This window comes from Akebia trifoliata, chromosome 11 (assembly GCF_017979445.1).
Source record: "Akebia trifoliata isolate Shusen 1 chromosome 11, ASM1797944v1, whole genome shotgun sequence".
Classification (NCBI taxonomy): Eukaryota; Viridiplantae; Streptophyta; class Magnoliopsida; order Ranunculales; family Lardizabalaceae; genus Akebia; species Akebia trifoliata.
In genome coordinates, this window is record NC_141385.1 from 57,092 (window position 1) to 75,359 (window position 18,268).

The 18,268-nt window shown below is 35.3% G+C and overlaps 1 protein-coding gene across 2 annotated transcripts; it reads left to right on the top strand.

Moving 5' to 3' along the window:
• Positions 1–4,596: 4,596 nt before the first annotated feature.
• LOC147390059 (uncharacterized) lies at positions 4,597–10,637 on the top strand. 2 transcript variants are annotated; one of them, XM_086458356.1, is made up of 9 exons: positions 4,597–4,751; positions 6,272–6,750; positions 6,872–6,973; positions 7,111–7,192; positions 7,310–7,329; positions 7,451–7,511; positions 7,930–8,009; positions 9,797–9,904; positions 10,025–10,637. In XM_086458356.1, the coding sequence occupies exons 2-9, from the start codon at positions 6,319–6,321 to the stop codon at positions 10,085–10,087; spliced, it is 948 nt and encodes a 315-aa protein (XP_086314482.1). In that variant the 5' UTR covers positions 4,597–4,751; positions 6,272–6,318; the 3' UTR covers positions 10,088–10,637. The 2 variants fall into 2 exon arrangements, with proteins under 2 accessions (XP_086314482.1, XP_086314483.1); XM_086458357.1 differs by having other exon boundaries at positions 4,604–4,751; positions 6,259–6,750.
• Positions 10,638–18,268: the final 7,631 nt, after the last annotated feature.

Sequence of the window (18,268 nt, forward strand, 5' to 3'; positions counted from 1 at the left end):
TCGCAAATGATTTGCTTCGTATCAAACAAGACTTAAATTTCAAAAAACATCGACAATATTTTGAGCAAGTAATTTAATTAAACAATGTAATTTTAAAATTTTGATTAAAATATAATGTTCATCTGATTGACTCATATAAAAACACAAGATCTTGATTGTTAAAAATTGATCCATTCAATATGTATCTCGATAATAAATTATGATCGATTTCATGTTAAAAACTGATTCATTTATTAAAAATATAATGTTCATCTATTTGACTTTATATAAAAACACATGATCTTGATTGTTAAAAATTGACTCATCCAATATGTATCTTGATAATAAATTATGATCATGGAATTTAATGTTTAACGGTCGTGAGTGAATTTTCACGAGTACTGTAAAAAATCAAACTAGAGATGATATGATTGTTTAGGCCCAAGCCCAACTGAATGTTGAAATGTAGTAATCTCAATGTGCGTGCACACTTATGAGGGGTCCCTCTGCTAGTCCAACTTTGAAGTGGAAGGCCACTTCAAAATTTTGGACGAACCCTCCTCGTTACAAGACATATAAGAGTTGTTTGGATTAACTTCTCCAAGTGCTTTTGGCTTTGTCGGGATTCAGGAGCACTTATTTTATCGTTTGAACATCTAATGCTTTTGAAAAAATAATTTTTTAAAAGAGTCAAAACAATACTTTTATAAGAAGTATCGAAATTGGTGTTTCACAATTTCGTTTTTGCAGAGAGCAATTTTTTTCGTCATTTTTATTGTGCGGTTCCAATATTACCCTCAAGAGTAAAAAAACCTTTTTTCGTTTTTTTACCCAAACCTCGACACAAAAATAAAGAGAGAGAGAGAGAGAGAGTATTTCTCGTTTGGAGGTCTCAAGAGAAGTTCTCTCTCCCTCCAAAAGTATCTCCTCCCTCAGGCGACTACAGTAGTGAGTTCTTCGACGATTACAGCGACGATTTGGTCCTCTTCTCGTAGGTCAGTCCATCGAAACTTTTCATGTGATTTTCTCTTCTCTCTTTTTTCCTCATATTGATTCTTGTAAGAATCTAGTGGTTAATGCAATAATAGGTTAGGGATTTTATGATTATGAATCTGTTGATTTATTTCTTTTAATCTTTTAGGCTTAAAACTCATAAACATTCACAATAAACAACAAAAATTTGTTGTTTCGATAGGGTTATATTGTAACTTGAAATTATTTTAGGCCGAAAATCCATAAACATTCACGACAAACAACAGAATTTCGTTGCTTCGATAAAGTTATGAGATTTGTTTAATTATTTGTTGTAAATTTGCTTTGTTTGGTGTGAAATTCTAGGTTCTTTTTTTTATTTGTTTAAGGGTTCGTTCAATTGCTACATCTGCCTTAACAATGGTAGTTCATACGATTTGTTGCATGTAGATCTTCCGCAACTACTTTTATACATCAACTTCATGGTAGTTCATACGAATTACAATAACTGGTTCAGTCAAATCAACAATAACTGATACATATAAGGGTATTCTGGTTATTTTAACATAATCCAACCTAGTTCTCAAATGCAAAACTCTGTTAGAAGTACTTGTAGACACCAAAATTTGACCGGGCCCTCGACGCAAAATGCCCCAAAAATCGAAAATTTTTGGAATGGGCTCCGAAGTCCAAACCTACAAAAATCCAATTTATTTTATCACTATTTTTCATAAAATGGTCCGAGACTTCCCATGTGGCCCACGAACCAAAAACATCTCACCACCCTCCTACATTCTTAAATCCAACCCAACGCAAGCCCAAACCTATCCTTATCCTACCCACTACCCAAGCCTATTCAATACAAACCCAAATCCATTCCTATTCAACCAACAACCTAAGCCCAACCAAAACTCTACCCAAGTCCAAATCATTTAACCCAAACCCAATTCTCTACCCAAGCCCAACATCACAACCAATCACCCAATATGACACATGTCATTACCCCCTTCCACCTCCCTCATCCAATCAACCAACCAACTCCATTATTTTTCTCCAAAAATTAATTCAACCCATAACCCTACCCTAACCTATCCTACTCATTCTCTCAAATCAAACACTTATAACCTATCATCCTTCCCTAATCTACCCCCATCATTCCCTACAAAGCCTATCTCTACAACCTAAACCTACACCTATCCTCTCAAATCAAACACTCATCATTTCCCATCAACTCATCTCCACCCTTCATTTCCACCCACTTTGACACATGTCATCATCTCCCTCACCCTCCCAAAATATCATCAACCACCCCATTAAATCCTCCATTCTCTTAAACCAAATACCATTTAATCACAACCACCATCTTAAACTCACCTCACCAAACACTCAACCCAAATGGGTTGGGTAGGATCCAACCCATTTGGGTCAAAACTCACCCATTTAACCCCCCATTCCCTAAATACCCTCCAATCTCCTCTAAATTACACCCACTTCTCTCTCAAACTCATAACCATTCTATCATTTTTTTTCACTTCACCCCATTATACCCTTAAAATAACCCCACAATCTCTATAAAAATCCCATCAATCTCAACTCTCAATCCCTAATGAAAAATCCCACATCCAACCCTCTAAAAGATAAAAAAGAAATCACTCTCTCAACCTTTCTCTCTTAACCCATTCTACTACCTCTACTCTCAACTCATCTCAACTCTCAACCTTCTTTCAAACAAGTCAAGCAAAGAAAAAAAAGACTCATCAAAGAAAGTCAAAGGAAGTCAAGGAAGGAACAAGGTGGGTTTAGACAAAATGAACACCCCCCTCAACTCCCCTTTTCTACTCTCCCCTTTTCTACACATTTGCACACACCACCATGGCTTCAATCACAAAAGGGCTCCTTCTTCATAAGGGTGCCCTCAATGATTTGAACCAATATCGAAAGCCTCTTCACACTCGAGGGCACATTATGTTTTTATTTTAACCATTTTTTCTGTTTATTTTAAGAAAATCGAATCCGAGGTTACCACCTATGGTGGATGGAGTAGGGTGCCTAACACCTTCCCTACTCCATAAATGGACCCCCTTACCTTTGAATCAAAGGTTGGACCATGCACCTTATCCTATGAGAGTCATCAAAAAATGTCAAAATAACATATTTTTCAAAAATACAACTTCGGGTGACCATTCACACCCATTTCTGAAAATGGATGGTGGCGACTCCAAAACACTCCAAAGTGGAGGGATGTCTCAAAATATTGAAAATCCCGTGTCCACAATACTTCTGACAATACTTCTCAGAACTTGCATCCAAACGCACAACACGTTTCCAACTACTCAAGTAGTATTTCAAAAAGTATTTCTGGCAGTACTTATGTTTTAAGTATTTCTAGCTCCTACATCCACATGAGCCCTAGTGTTTCGTATTTATTTAACGCCCCTATTTTTCATTAATATTTATAATACCTCCTTGAAAATGCCACATGTAATTCAAATGAGAGGGTTCTATCAAAATTTTGAAGCGAGATGACCGCTTCCTTCCTCTATGGTAGGGTTGTCAATGGAAAGTTGAATTCCGTTTTTGAATCTAAAGTCATGTTTTAATTTTTTGATATTATTCAATTTTTTTTGATAAGGGATTCAAATTAAAATAACTTTTAATAGTTGAATGTGTTTTGGATACTAATTCAAATATTGATATATCTATTTCTAGAGGACAAAATTCTATGAACCTTGAAAAGAATAATTCCCCAAAAAACTATTTTTCACAATTGAATTTTAAATTTAAATTTGGGAGTTAGGTGGAAATTGGGTAGCCATCCATTTTCAAAACCTTTGATCAAGCCCTAGGAAAATTATTCTTTGTAAATTTTATTTTTGGATTTGAGTTTTTCCACAAAATCTAAAGGACTGTGGCATTCGATTGCCAATGTGGTAATCCAATCGAGCAAAAACAATTCTTAGTAAGGCTTAAAATATTACTAAGTTAGGGAAGTGATGCTGTTGTTTTTTTTTTCTTTCCGTGAAAGACTTTTCTGATTAAGAGCAACTTCAACACACTCGGGCTATCGCCTCACAACTGCAGCTTTACAAAGTCAGAGTCATTCACTACTTCGAAATATTTTAAAGAGAGAGAAAGTCAGAGAGGCAAAAGAAAAGAGTGAGTTTCTCTTTCTCTAGATGTTGGCAATAAAAAACGAGATAATTATGAAACATTTTATTATAGTTGAATTTGTAGAGAGTCATTTTGGCTCCTATAGTCGAAGTGAAGACCCCATGAGTAGGCAAAATCACTTTCCACGATAAAATGCCTAGCAAATATGCTATATAGTAAGATCTTGGGCATATTTCGTAACAAACAATAATAAAAAAAAAACTAATTAATTTTGAGCTTGATCTAAACTTTAGAACATGAACGGCTATTGAACTTCCACCTAACTCCCAAACTTAAAATTAAAATTCAAATGGGAAAAATAATTATATTTTTTATTTTTTTAAAATTCATAAAATTTTATCTGTACAATCTTCAAGTATCTGATCATGTTTTTGGATGCCACAAGATGGTCACTTTTTGATGCCACAACCCACACTATGGTCCAAAGGACCCGTAATAAGGATGAAATCGTTATTAACTTAGTAAGGCTAGTCGGACTCTTTCCTTTAAACCCTTTTATTTGATTCGGTCTTTCCTATCTCCTCTCAACGCAGCTCAACTCAGCTCAGCTCTTCACTTACCTGGAGGGGGGCTAGGGCTTGTGAAGTCGAACCACCATCTTCTCCAGCGACGACGAAGCACCTTCTCCTGTAAGTTCCTCTCTCTCTCTCTCTCTCTCTCTCTCTCATCTTCAACCATTGGGCTTTAGCCAAACAAAAAAAGAAAAAAGAAACCTTGATTTTTCTCTCAAAATCATCATCTTCTAGCGTTTTTTTAATTTTAATTTTTGTAAATTTTTGGTGCACTTATTTTAATCTAATCTACCTCATCGTTTTCATAGGAATTCATTGATTTTTCTACCCCAAATCCCATCGTTTCCTACTTCCCCAAAACCCTTTCTTGCCCTGAGCTTTGAAGGTTGAAGTAAATAGAATACTAAGGTTGAAGATGACTGGTTTTGAAAAATGATAAATCAAATGGTTGAAGTTATTTTGAGGGGGGAAACCAGGTTTTAATGGTTATTTTTTCACGATTTCCGTGGGTTCTTGAGATCGAATACCGAATTGGATATTATCCAATATCTGCCAAGTTTATCGAATTCGAATTCTCAAAAGCTCGTGTCAAGTGTGGTCTACGGAGCTTGATTACAGGGGCAACTCATTCTGTAAACGTCATGAGTTAAAGACTCTACACGAGTCTAAAGCAGCGAGCCCAGTGCTTACAAGTTACTACCCTTGAACTTCGATGATAGAGACACTCGAATTTTCAATTACAATTTCAATCTCAAAGGCCCGATGTTCTCTTCCGTATAAACAAACATGTTAGTCTTGGAGATCTTTGTTTTTTAGGTGATCTTCTTTGAATCTGTTGTGACCTGCATAGTTCTTTACATCACACGTTTGATGTATGTCTCTGAAGAAAATATCTTCGATTGATCATATATTTGATGTAAGTGCTAAGTGTATCTACGAGAAGTGGGCATGTAATAAACATTACTCACATTCCTCAAAAATTAACTTTGCGACAATTCTTCTCTGTGAAATTGAAGAGTGGATTCGTGGGAAGGTTAGACCCTTTCCCGAATCAATAGATGGGATGAGATGGAATGAGAGCACTCGCCTTTTTAGTGGGTGATATTTCTTTCTAAAGTATGTTGACTCCTTACACGTAATGTGAAAGGAACAGAGCTTTTCTAGCTGGACATGGGTGCAATCTCTTCCATGCAATGTGAATGAGCTGACATTCAACTTGACGATTGAAGACCCGGGCCCCTAGAATGGAAAAGGATTCTATAAGATATGAGGATACATACGCCCCATACTCTTTGCACTTTGTTAAGGTTGTGTGAACAATTCAAATCTAAAACCAAGCATTTATATTTTGTCTTTAGTTTTGAACATGTTAATTGCATCCATTTATCATTCAGGTTAAAACACCCTCAAATCTTAATTTTCTAGTCACAACTAAAGCAAATGCCGAGTAATCTTTTTGGATTGCCATTTTTAGCTAAGGAAAGGTATTTAGAACACATTTTTCATGCAATGGTATATAAATGGTTTGTGTGCTGTAGCGATATTGCAAAGTACAAACAGAGTTTGATCTTCAATTCTGCTGTATCCAAGCACCATTTCTCGTAAGATTATTTATAAGAATCAGGTTTTATTTGTAGGAAAATCCTTAGAAGACAAGAAAAATAAACTTTTGAAATCTTAGGCCATGGATTCAGAAACCCAAGTGCCGGAAAGAAGGAGAGCCCCAAATAAGCGGAAATCCAAACAAAACAAAGGTGGCAAGGCGAAGAAGAGATCACAAGTTTTTTCGGGTACTGGAGAAAAAGTTAAGATAGACAATAAAATGCGAAGATTGTTTCGTAAAAGGGCGAGAGAGTATAACTCAGATGATGAAGATGAGTCTGCACCCGAAGCTGCAAATGCAAATGCGAGTCCTCTTGATTATGAAGAGGGGTCAGATGGGAATACTAGTGGAGAGGAAGGAGAAAATGCTCCAGATGTTGATGAAGAAAAAGGTGATTCTGAAGATGAAGGAGATGGGATTCAGCTAGGAATTACAAAGTTCACAGAAGGTTGTAGAGCATTCAGGATAGCCTTCAAGAAGATCACAAAGAAAAATGTGTCTGATGATCCACTGGTAAGAGGACTTATTATTATTATTATATTATTATTATTATTATTTTATTATTATTACTTATAAAAACAATTTATTTTTATTTTTATAAAACAAACATGACTAAGGTTCAATGTCTTTGCAGGGTCCTGTTTTATCAGGTCACAAGAAGCTTGTTGTAGAGAAGCTTGCTGAGGAAGAAGCTGAACGAAAAGTTAAGGGGGAGGCAAAGAAGGAGAAGCACTTGGTATTTTGTTCTTTACTTCTCTATTTTTATTTTGCTTATCGTGATTTAAGTTGCATCCTGTTCAGTGGTTCTCAATTTCTCCTATTGGAAATATATTTATAGGTACATAATGTTATGAACTTTTTCCTATTTACCAGGTGGCGGAAAAAGGGCATGTGAAGCCTGCTAATTTCTTGGACTCGCATGAAAAATTCCTTATTGGTGTCGCTACAAAAGGAGGTATTTTTTTTTCTTAATGGTTCAAAACCTATGCAACAAGAGCACTTGTTTTCATCAAATTTACTGCCTCCCTTACTAATTGAGGTCTCATCTTCATGTTTGATACCGGGGTTACAGTGGTCAAGCTATTTAACGCGGTAAGTTCTTGGCTGATGTTTTGACCTTTCTATTCCTTGGGAATTTGGAATTAATACAATCTTTTTTTATTTTTGGTGACCCTATTCTTATCTATTGAATTATGATGTTATGTTGGTGCAGGTCAACAAGGCACAAAATGCTCAGAAAGGATTAAATCCTGCAAGGTCTAAAGATGCAAAAGGTATGGTAATAGAAAATGAGAAATTCATGAAACTTTGGTGGTTCAAAAGTTCTATATGAGATTATAAATAATTCATCCTTTTCTGCTTGACGCAAATGTTATTATTTTTATTTGGCATTTGCTATTGGCACAGCATTGTTCTCGTCATCGTTGTCAAAACCTTATCCTAAAAATTTGGTGTCGGATGAACATATCATGTTCCTTTATGCACCCCATTCAGTGTTGGTACCATAAAGAAGGATAATGACTTCATAATGTATATTATATATATAGTTCTTGAAAACGTAAAAGAGAAGATTATAGATGGATGTTGTTGCATTTGTATTCTTTTCTTGCATTCAAATATTTTGTGCTCTGAAATCTAACTATACTCTGCTCTGAAATCTAACTATACTCGATACACTTTCAATGTTCTCAGTATTAGGGAAAAGAAGGAGACAAGCATTTTTAGCAGAGTTACACAAGAAGCCATCTCATGCTGTTGACATTCCTTCGAAGGTGTGCTACATAATCTTGGTTCTATCTGGTTCATACTAAAAGTGGTCTTGGTAGCTAATTGTCGATTTTACTTGTGTGTTTCTACCATTTCAAGCATCTACAACTAAAGTTGAATTTTTATTTTTTTAATGTCTGTTACATGTTGGAAAGTCAGGTAGGTAGATGTCAAAAAAATGTATATGTAGAGGGAATGTTAAAACGTATATTCACATCTGATGGTTTATAAAACTATGATTGCCGTAACGGTGGTGTACGTGCAGGTTATTATTATAATTTTTTTGAGGCCAAGAGGGGTAGGGCTGTTGATAGAGGGATTCAGGGAGTTGACTAATCGATACACTAGAATATTCTAATTATAATAACTGGATCGTATAATCATAGCTTTTTCTGATCTCACAAGCCTTTGAGTGGCCCAAAAAGCAAGTTGATGCATCTAATGGTCATGTGCATTTCATTTCTATTACATTCTTGTGTTATCGATTTACCTGGTGGGAGACGTCAGCGTGGTGGATTCTGCCACCCTGTGGGTATGAATACACACTATAACCGTTCCTGCCTTCTTGTTGTGCCATGAATTTTGCTCATGACTTTGTTTCCGAATATAATTGTAACATTCCATACATGGTCCATATACAAGGTGGAAAAGTTTATGTGCTGTCTTATATCCTGATATCCATGATTACATAGATCTCTTATCTGCCATGTGAAGGAGAAGCGGAGGGTGGGTGTCCTCAGAGTATAGGATCATAGCTTTTTTGGGGGTATGAAGAGAGAAAATCTCTTATGGTTAACTTTGAATAAGAATCTCTTATGGTTACTGATAAAAAAAAAATGTTGAATAGATTACATTTATGAGGACCTTTTAGGAAGAGAAGAATCTCACATGTATGCGAGTGAAAGGACTTGAATTTCCCAACACTTAAAAATAATGTAACTATTTGATTCCAATTAATTGATTATGGGATGTATGGGTCCATAGTTTAAAAAATAATGGATCATATATTAGAAAAAACACTTGGGTGTCCAACTTCTGAAGAGACATTAACAATTGTGTACAGTAAATTGATTAGGGGAATTATTGGTTCGTAGTTTCAAGACTGCATTTGTAGAGGGAAGGTCAAAATATATGTTCACATCTTTAGATGATAGATATGGAGAATAAATCACATACTACTGGCATTTTTTGTTGTTGGATAAATGTACTACTGGCATGCATGGTTTCTTTCACATTTTAGTTTCTTAGGCCAGGCGAGGGGGTCTGGTGGGTATGAGATATCCAGAGAGGTATCCGATGTGTATACTTGGGATGAATCTGATCAGGATAACTAGATCAGATGATTATAACCATCTGATCTATCACATTCCATTTAAGTGTGGTCCAAAACGTTTTTTTTTGTGTGTGTATATAATGCACATGTTCATCCCATCTATTTCATTTCTATGAATGATTTCCTTTGTGGGACATGTCAGAGTGGCGGGTTCTGTTGCCCCTCAGTTATGCTAACACACAGATGGCTGTCTTACCCTCCTGTACTGACAAATATTTGACGCCTTTCTGTATCCAAGGCAAATAAGTTTGCACCAAAGTGAATGGCCTTCTCATCTAATATTCTGATATCCACGATTACAGGCATCCTTTATCGTCTAATGCCCCATACAAATATGCACTTCATCTGCTGGTCGTTTTGTGAACTGTGTATCGCAGGATTCAAGCTATATGTTGCCTATTTCAGTCCGGTTAGTTAAAATATTTTAGAAGATTTTGTTAACGATTTTATATCATGCAGGGTTCTAAATCCATAGGTGCAGAGGATGATGAAGGGCCTTCTTGGGCTCCTTTACGTGATGGTTACATGCTAACAAGTTCAAAGTTGAAAAATTGGGACAAAATGCCAGTAAGTATCTGATATTTGTGTACCACTTGATTGTCCCCAATTTTGTGTGCAAAATGTTCATTTATACCATTTGCTGGTGCCGATCGCTTTAAACCTTTTTTGGCTGTTATGTTCATTTAGGTCACAACCGTGGAGGATGATATTGGTGAAATGTCTCGCGATATTTCTTCTGATGATGATTGATCTTTACTAAACTCAAGACAGGTCCATCCAGTATATGAGAATTATCTCAGATGCATATCTGTGGGGTTTGGGGAATTCAAACTGCAATGCATTGTTGCTGTTGCATCGAAATTTTGTTTTTGTCACGTTTTTATAGAAATGCCTTTCTTTTTTCCTTCTTTATTGTTATAATGTAAGCTTCAGTAAAATGACTTGGGACTGAATTTATCGATTATTACTAACCAACAAATAGCAGATTAGCCATTTTCTTTGGAGATGCAGTAATGTTTTTGAGATGCCTTATAATATGAATGGCAAGAGCCCTATTTGTTCCTTCCTTTGCGAGCTAGGCATTGATCCAAAGGCAAGCGAATGCTATGATCAACTCAGCTCGTAGACACTCCTCATAGAAACACAGATATCTACCAAGGACGACTGGTTGTCATAATTAATAGAACATTATGAAGTTTGCTTCTCTCTTTTCTTTTACCCCTTTTTCGTTGATAAATGGATAGTGAAAATTAATGTAAGAATTTTCTGGTGGTATGGTAAGACTACTTTGAATTTGCTATATTGGGTATAATGCAGGGTTATTATATTAAATAAATCCCATTTGCTATTTTTAGTTAGTATAAATGTTCTATCATTTAAATTGTAGAGGATTTCAATGAGTTTTGGATTGGCTTAAGAAGGTAAGGAGGTTTAGAAGATCTACTAATCAATAGAAAGTGGGTTGAGAAGTTCAGAAAATGATTTTATTTGTTCTAGAAAATTAATTTGCTTGAAGTTTTAAGTTCCATTATGAGCTAAGTTATAGAACTTGTTATCAGGGATGGAAGGAAGGAATATTAAGGGGAGTTTCAAATATGAGTTGCAGCCTTTTTAATTGATTTTTCTTTAACCCTCAAGGCTTAGAGTTCCCTACTTCCAAGGATTATTGCCAATGCAGATCTTCATTTTTCCCATCTTATTATTCTTCATCTATTTTCTCTGCATAGTCTCTATTATAAGAAATATTCAGGAAAAAAAAACACAAAAACAAAAACATGGATGAAGTAGTGGAAGAAGGTATCAACTTACTTCCAATTATTAAAAAAAAAAAAAAATTGACTTTGGAAAAAATGGAATGGAGGAGCATGATTTGCTTAGCCATATACCCAATGAATACTGGGGATATGGCTCTGCTGTTGTTGGCCTGCATGGTACATACTTCATTCATTGTATATTTACTTGGATGTGGATCTGTAAATGGCACAATTAAGATGATTGCTGTAATATTTTTTGTCCTCTCTCATTGTACTCTATAATACTCGACCAATCTCTCTCACCCATCTTGACCTACACACTTCACTTCAGGACAAACACATAATATAACTGTGATGAACGATCAAGTTTTGGTAGGACAAACACATTAAACGTGTGAGGAGGTACCATAGACCACTAGGGTTGGTAGACAACCATATTAAAACAAGCCACCCATTGAACTCATATGATATTGTAAAATGATGCAACCCTGAAGGGTTGGTGAGATGACCAAGACCACGTGTTAGGAAGCGGAGGTCTTGAGTTATAATCCCCGTTGGGGCCACCCTCAGGAATTTATCTAAAATATTACCTGATGTGTGTGATCGAGGATTGCATGTTTCATGAGAATTAGTTGGGTACTACAACAGACACAAATACCTAAGTTATGACACAAAAAAAAGTCTAAATTTTTCCTGGTTTTTCTTTCCAAACTCAATCTTAAGTGGGAAAAGCTTTCTCCGTGTTGAGAGTATTAGCATTTGAAATATTGTAATAAGGTGTACTGCTCCCCCCCTCCCCCGGCTTATCGTGGGTATCCCCACCCTTCGGGTGAGATTTATCCCACGGTCACATACGCCACCCCCTCGGAAAGTCCTATGTGCACTTGGCTGAGTTAAGGGTCAAACAGACTATGGATTTGTGGGAGTTTCGAACACCTGGCCTACTCTTCCTAAGGAGCTTATGAAGGCTCGGCTTGCCATTAGACCCATCCTGTAGGATTAATGATATTAATAAAGTGTACTGTGATACAACATATCCTCTAAAAAAGATTAGGATTGGGATGAAAAAATTAATTAATCTTCTTGACATGATATGGTGTGTTTCTTATTACACTGTATCATATCCTAATTTTCAAAAAAATTCAACAAACACAATCTAAAAGAAAAAGAGAAGTACGGAATTTGATGAACGTTGAAGAAGCATAGGAGATTGAAGCAATATCCATTGGAGTACAAAATCCTTCACATACTCTGTTATTTTTTCAAAATTTGATGAATATTTGAATGAATTTCTACATCTCACTGGTTTTGATATATATATATATATGGGGGCCGTTCAATGGCCAACTTTTTGGCAAAACATTTTTCAAAACATGAGTTAGAGGTTTTGGAATGGGCTGATTTTTGGTGAGGATGATCTCTACGGTGAGGAGATCATCCTCACCAAAAATCAGCTCATTCCAAAACTTCTAACCCATGTTTACAGGCTGAAAAATCGTGGACCGTCCATTTTTTATAAACTGTTTTTGATGGGGTTAGAATTTTTGGAATGGACTGATTTTTGGTGAGGATGATCTCCTCACCATAGAGATCATCCTCACCAAAAATCAGCCCATTCCAAAACCTCTAACTCATGTTTTGAAAAATGTTTTGCCAAAAAGTTTGCTAAAAAGTTTGCCATTGAACGCTACCCTATATATATATATATATATATATTTTGCTTGGACAATAATCAAATAGGAGATTAAACTTCATCAAGGTTTAATGAGTATTGAAGCCGGTTAGTTTTTTAACATTAATTTGAGAAAACCACTTTATCTCACTCATTTTGATTATTTTCTGAGATTGATCTTCAACCACATTCAATGAATGTTGAAGAAGCATTGGAGATTGAAGTAAAAGCCACTCATTCGTATACTGGGGCAAGTTTTCGACATTTCATATTTATCAAACTAGCTTTGATTTTTTTTTCTTTTGCATGGGAAATGTAAACAAGATATCGAGTTTTAACCAAATTCGATGAATTTAGGGTGTATTTTTTTTTTTTGACGAATTGCAAAAGATTTTTCATTATGATAAACAACAGCAATAAAATCAACATGTGATCTTGTCACCCTTTCCAAGTTGAGGGAATTGAATTTGTTTCGGGTACCCATTTTGATAAATATATGGGGCGAGGCGACATACCAATTGGGAGCCTCAACAACCTTAACGTGCCATAAGTTCAAAAGGCACCGGCATGACAGGTTGAAGAATCTCTTCACATCGAGTCTTGCACGAGGCCCCCAACAACTTGATAATTTTAGATGTATAAGAGTACATTTCCTTGCTCAGGGGAATTATTCTTGTCGTACCTAATGTTGCAACACTATTTTTTTTTTTTTTATAATTATTGTGGAAAGAAGATCATCCAAGTTTCTTGATTATGAGAATCCAATTTGTATTCAGTGTTGGTTTACCGAACTCTCATATTTTGATATTGGGTTACTAATAATTCTTCAAATGATAGAGTAACAATCATGCATATATCATGAATTGGTGAAGACTCTGTCTACACCCACTGACCATTACCTACCATTTGTTTACTTATCAGATTTTTTTTTTTATTTAATACACACTTTACCTTAATGCCATATGAGACTATGGTTTCAAAAATCAAAATTTATATAACTCGTTCGAGTCATCTCAGTATCGTTTGTGAACGAGACAAAAAATCTAAGATCTCTAGTTTTCTCCAACTTCTTCTCCTCCCTTGTGATTCAGACATCCCGAAAAAAGCTCCTGTCTCATTCGAGAGTCATCTTAGTATCGTTTGTGAACAAGATGAGACGAATAAATGAGATAGAAAACCATGTGTGACTTTTTTAAGAAGAAGCCAAAAGCTATTGCTTCTAGCTTTCAACTTTTATGCGAATTTAACAACTTTAAATTAATTACATTTTTTTTTTAGAATACTGTCCTCGAATTTTTTAAATCATCACAAATGTTGGATGATATGTAAGATTAAATGTTAACATTCGAATGAGGAAACATTAGGTGTGATCATTCCGAAATGTACATCCAATGTATTATGTAATTTTTTTTACATGAACTCGAAGTTGCTTTTCAATGTGTCAAACCAAATGAGCAATTGGTTTAATTAAGCCTCCTAATGTATTATGTAATTGAAATTATGTCATATAGAATAATTTTTGTATTCATTGACCAACGAACCGATTGATTGACCAAGATGTGATGCTTACTAATCGATCATGACCGATCCCCCTTATTAAACTGCTTAATTGACTACACTTTCTCTTCGACCCTGATGAAATTACAATAGAAAGAAATACGGCCCTAATCAGGGGTCGAAACACGTCAGGTTGTTGTGCATAGGGATTGTTTCTATATAATATTGTCAAGGTTGATGAAATTGAGCTACTAATACAATACGGCTTGACTTGACTAAGCCCGGGTACAATGTAGTTGATTTGGCGAGTCACATACACATTGATGTCATAGAGTCACCTACCCATACGTTTCCCAATGGTTGCTATTGGTTTGCAAAGAAGATTTTGTGGGTGTAAATTAAGAAGGAATAATTGTAGCATGAATCTGTACTTTATCCCAAATATCCCTTGATTCGAGGGATATTAAATGTGGCTTGACCTATCGAATTTGAAACGCAACGTGGAAATTATCACGGGTTAAGTATGTAGAAAATTGATATCGAGTAAAAAAATTGTGGGTCTAACAAAATAGTTTTGATTTTGGGAAAAAGACGTAAGAGTAACATTGGAACGACGTGGGTCCATTTTGAACAAGAAAAATTATTCTAATACTGAAATGAATGGTCATGAATTCCCATCAATAAATTGCTAATCACAACCCAACAGAATCCAGCTTCCAAAATCTTGTTTGACTATACTATTTTTAGAACTGATTTTAGAATCTATAATCTCTTTTTCTATACACTAATGATGAGGTGACACAAGATTTACTCTGATTCTCACAATTTTGATGTGGAGATGCGTGCATAATTATAGATGTATTTCCTCGTGATACGAGTAAAAATCATCTACCGTTATGTGTGCATCTCCACGTTAGAATTGTGAGAATTGCAATAAATCCTATGTTACCTCAGCACAACTTTTTTCCATATTGTGCAGTAAAATGTATATATATATATATATATGGACTGCGTTATTACGACCCCCATTACGACCCCCTTTGCGACTCACCGTTTGTCTTATATGGGCAAAAATGTTTGGAATGGGCTGATTTTTTGTGAGGATGATCTCTGTGATGAGGGGATCATCCTGGCAAAAAATCATCCCATTCCAAAACTTATAACCCCATCAAAATTGATTTACAAAAATTGGACGGTCTGTAATTTTTTAACAAAAATCGGACGGTCTAGAACTTTTGGAATGGGATGAATTTTTTCCAGGATGATCTCCTCACCATAGAGATCATCCTCACAAAAAATCAGCCAATTCCAAACATTTTTGCCCATATAAGACAAAACGGTGTGTCGCAAAGGGGGTCGTAATGAGGGTCGCAGGAACGCGACCCTATATATATATATATATATAGGGAAATGTTCAGCAAAAAACATTTTTCAAAACATGGGTTACAGGTTTTGGAATGGGCTGATTTTTGGTGAGGATGATCTCTACGGTGAGGAGATCATCATCACCAAAAATCCGCCCATTCCAAAACTTCTAACCCCATCAAAAATGGTTTACAAAAAATGGATGGTCCACGATTTTTCAACTTGTAAACTGGGGCTAGAAGTTTTGGAATGGGCTGATTTTTGGTGAGGATGATCTCTACGGTGAGGAGATCATCCTCACCAAAAATCAGCCCATTCCAAAACCTGTAACCCATGTTTTGAAAAATGTTTTGCCAAAATGTTTGTCAAAATGTTTGTTGCTGAACGGGACCCATATATATATATATATATATATGTATATGGGAACAAATCAAGGGACATATGAAGAAACATATGTAAAAACAATGTAATATTAATAAATTTTCAAAATATAGGTTAGAAGTTTCGGATTGAGCTGATTTTTTGTGAGTATGATCTCTATGATGGGAAGATCATCTGAAAAAAAAAAAAATCAGTCTAATCTGAAATTTCTAACCTCATTAAAAGTGATTTAGAATGTGGATCGTCGATTTCTTGCCAATAATTTGTAAATCACTTTTAGTGGATTTAGAAGTTTCGGATTGAGCTGATTTTTTGTGAGGATGATCTTCTCATCATAATGACCATCCTCGCAAAAAGTAGCTCAATCTAAAACCTTTTACCCATATTTTGAAAAATCATTGTTTTTACATATGTCCCATGAACCGCCTCCTATATATATGTTTATGCGTGTGATATGGCCTTTTAGAGCACCATATTTCACAGTAAATTCTATACACTACTGCTGAGGTGACACAAGATTTACTGTGATTCTCTCAATTCTGACGTGTAGATGCCCACATAATCGTAGATGATTTTTACTCGTATCAGTAAAAATCATCTACAGTTATGTGTACATCTCCACGCCAAAATTGTGAAAATCGCAGTAGATCCCGTATCACCCCAACATGACTCTTTTCTATATTGTGTGATAAAATATTACATGTACATATACATATACATATATACATATATGGGAAATGTTCAGCACCAAACATTTTGGCAAAACATTTTTCAAAACATGGGTTAGAAGTTTTGGAATGGGCTGATTTTTGGTGAGGATGATCTCAACGGTGAGGAGATCATCATCACCAAAAATCATCCCATTCCAAAACTTCTAACCCCATCAAAAATGATTTACAAAAAATGAATGGTCCACAATTTTTCAACTTGTTAACATGGGGCTAGAAGTTTTGGAATGGGCTAATTTTTGGTGAGGATGATCTATAGAGATCATCATCACCAAAAATCAGCTCATTCCAAAACTTCTAACCCATGTAGGACAAAAATGGTTGGCTAAAATGTTGGCCAAAATGTTTGGTGCTGAACGGACCCTACATATGTATAGAGTGTTATTTGGCCTCTAAGAGCACCATATATCGCTCAAATCCCTTGTGTACATGCAATACACAAACTGCTCAAATCCCTTGTGTACATGCAATACACAAACTACACATGGCAGGTAAGTTAAAATAAATCGCTTTGGTTGGCAAAGAGAGGGTTTTAAATTATTGCATACCTAATAGCAAAATCATGAATTTAGCTCTAAAACCATCACCACTTTATCCAAAAATGCAAGACATATGTCATATCACAATTTTTTTTATTTTGATTATTAAGTGATCAGTCTTATAATTCAAATGAACAAGAACGCTCGATTTTGAAATTAAAATATGGGTAGTAATTGAATTCTAGAATACAAATAAAACGCCCTGGCACTAAAGTTATTTCAATTTATTGGTTTATGTGTAGTTTGATATCCAAATTGAACCAGAACAAACATACAAGAATTAAAATTGAGTTGTCCAATTCGATATTCACATTTTTAGTACAAGAACCATGATTTTAAATCTTAGAAAAATGTCTTGTCTTTTTTATGAATAATAGAAGGAAAAGGAGAAAACTGGGGTAATCCAATCTTTTTCACTTGCCTTGTTTACGAATGATACGTCATTTTGACGTCAATCTATTTTGGAAAGTATCTCAAGAACTACTATTGATTTATATAATCTTTATTATTATAATGAGCGAAAGTGGAATAGAAGTGGTTGGACACCAAAATTTATATTCCATAAGACCAACTCCAAAGTAGTACCCTTCCCTCTACCCATCCATTCCCCAATGCTATTATAGATAGTGGAACCTGAAAAATTACGACTCCAACGCAGGAGCCATTTTCTTTTTGAAATAAAAAAGGGTTTGGACAGTTTCAATACCAAAATTCAGTACTCTTTTCAACTTACCCATTTTTTTAGGAAAAAAGTTTCTTCTCGTTGTTGAGGTGGGTAGTCGAATGTTGGTGTAGGAAGAGCATGTTTTCAACCGTTGATGTCCATTTCTCTTTAAATTAAAATCCTAAAAATAGAAATTTTCATTTTTATCGAACCTCCATTGAATTTTAACAAATAAACCGATTGGATAACATGGATTAAGATCCTCAGGGTTTTCGCTTTTTCTCAATAGGTTTGATTCCCTTGGAGAAGAAAGTAAAGATTGATTTTCAAA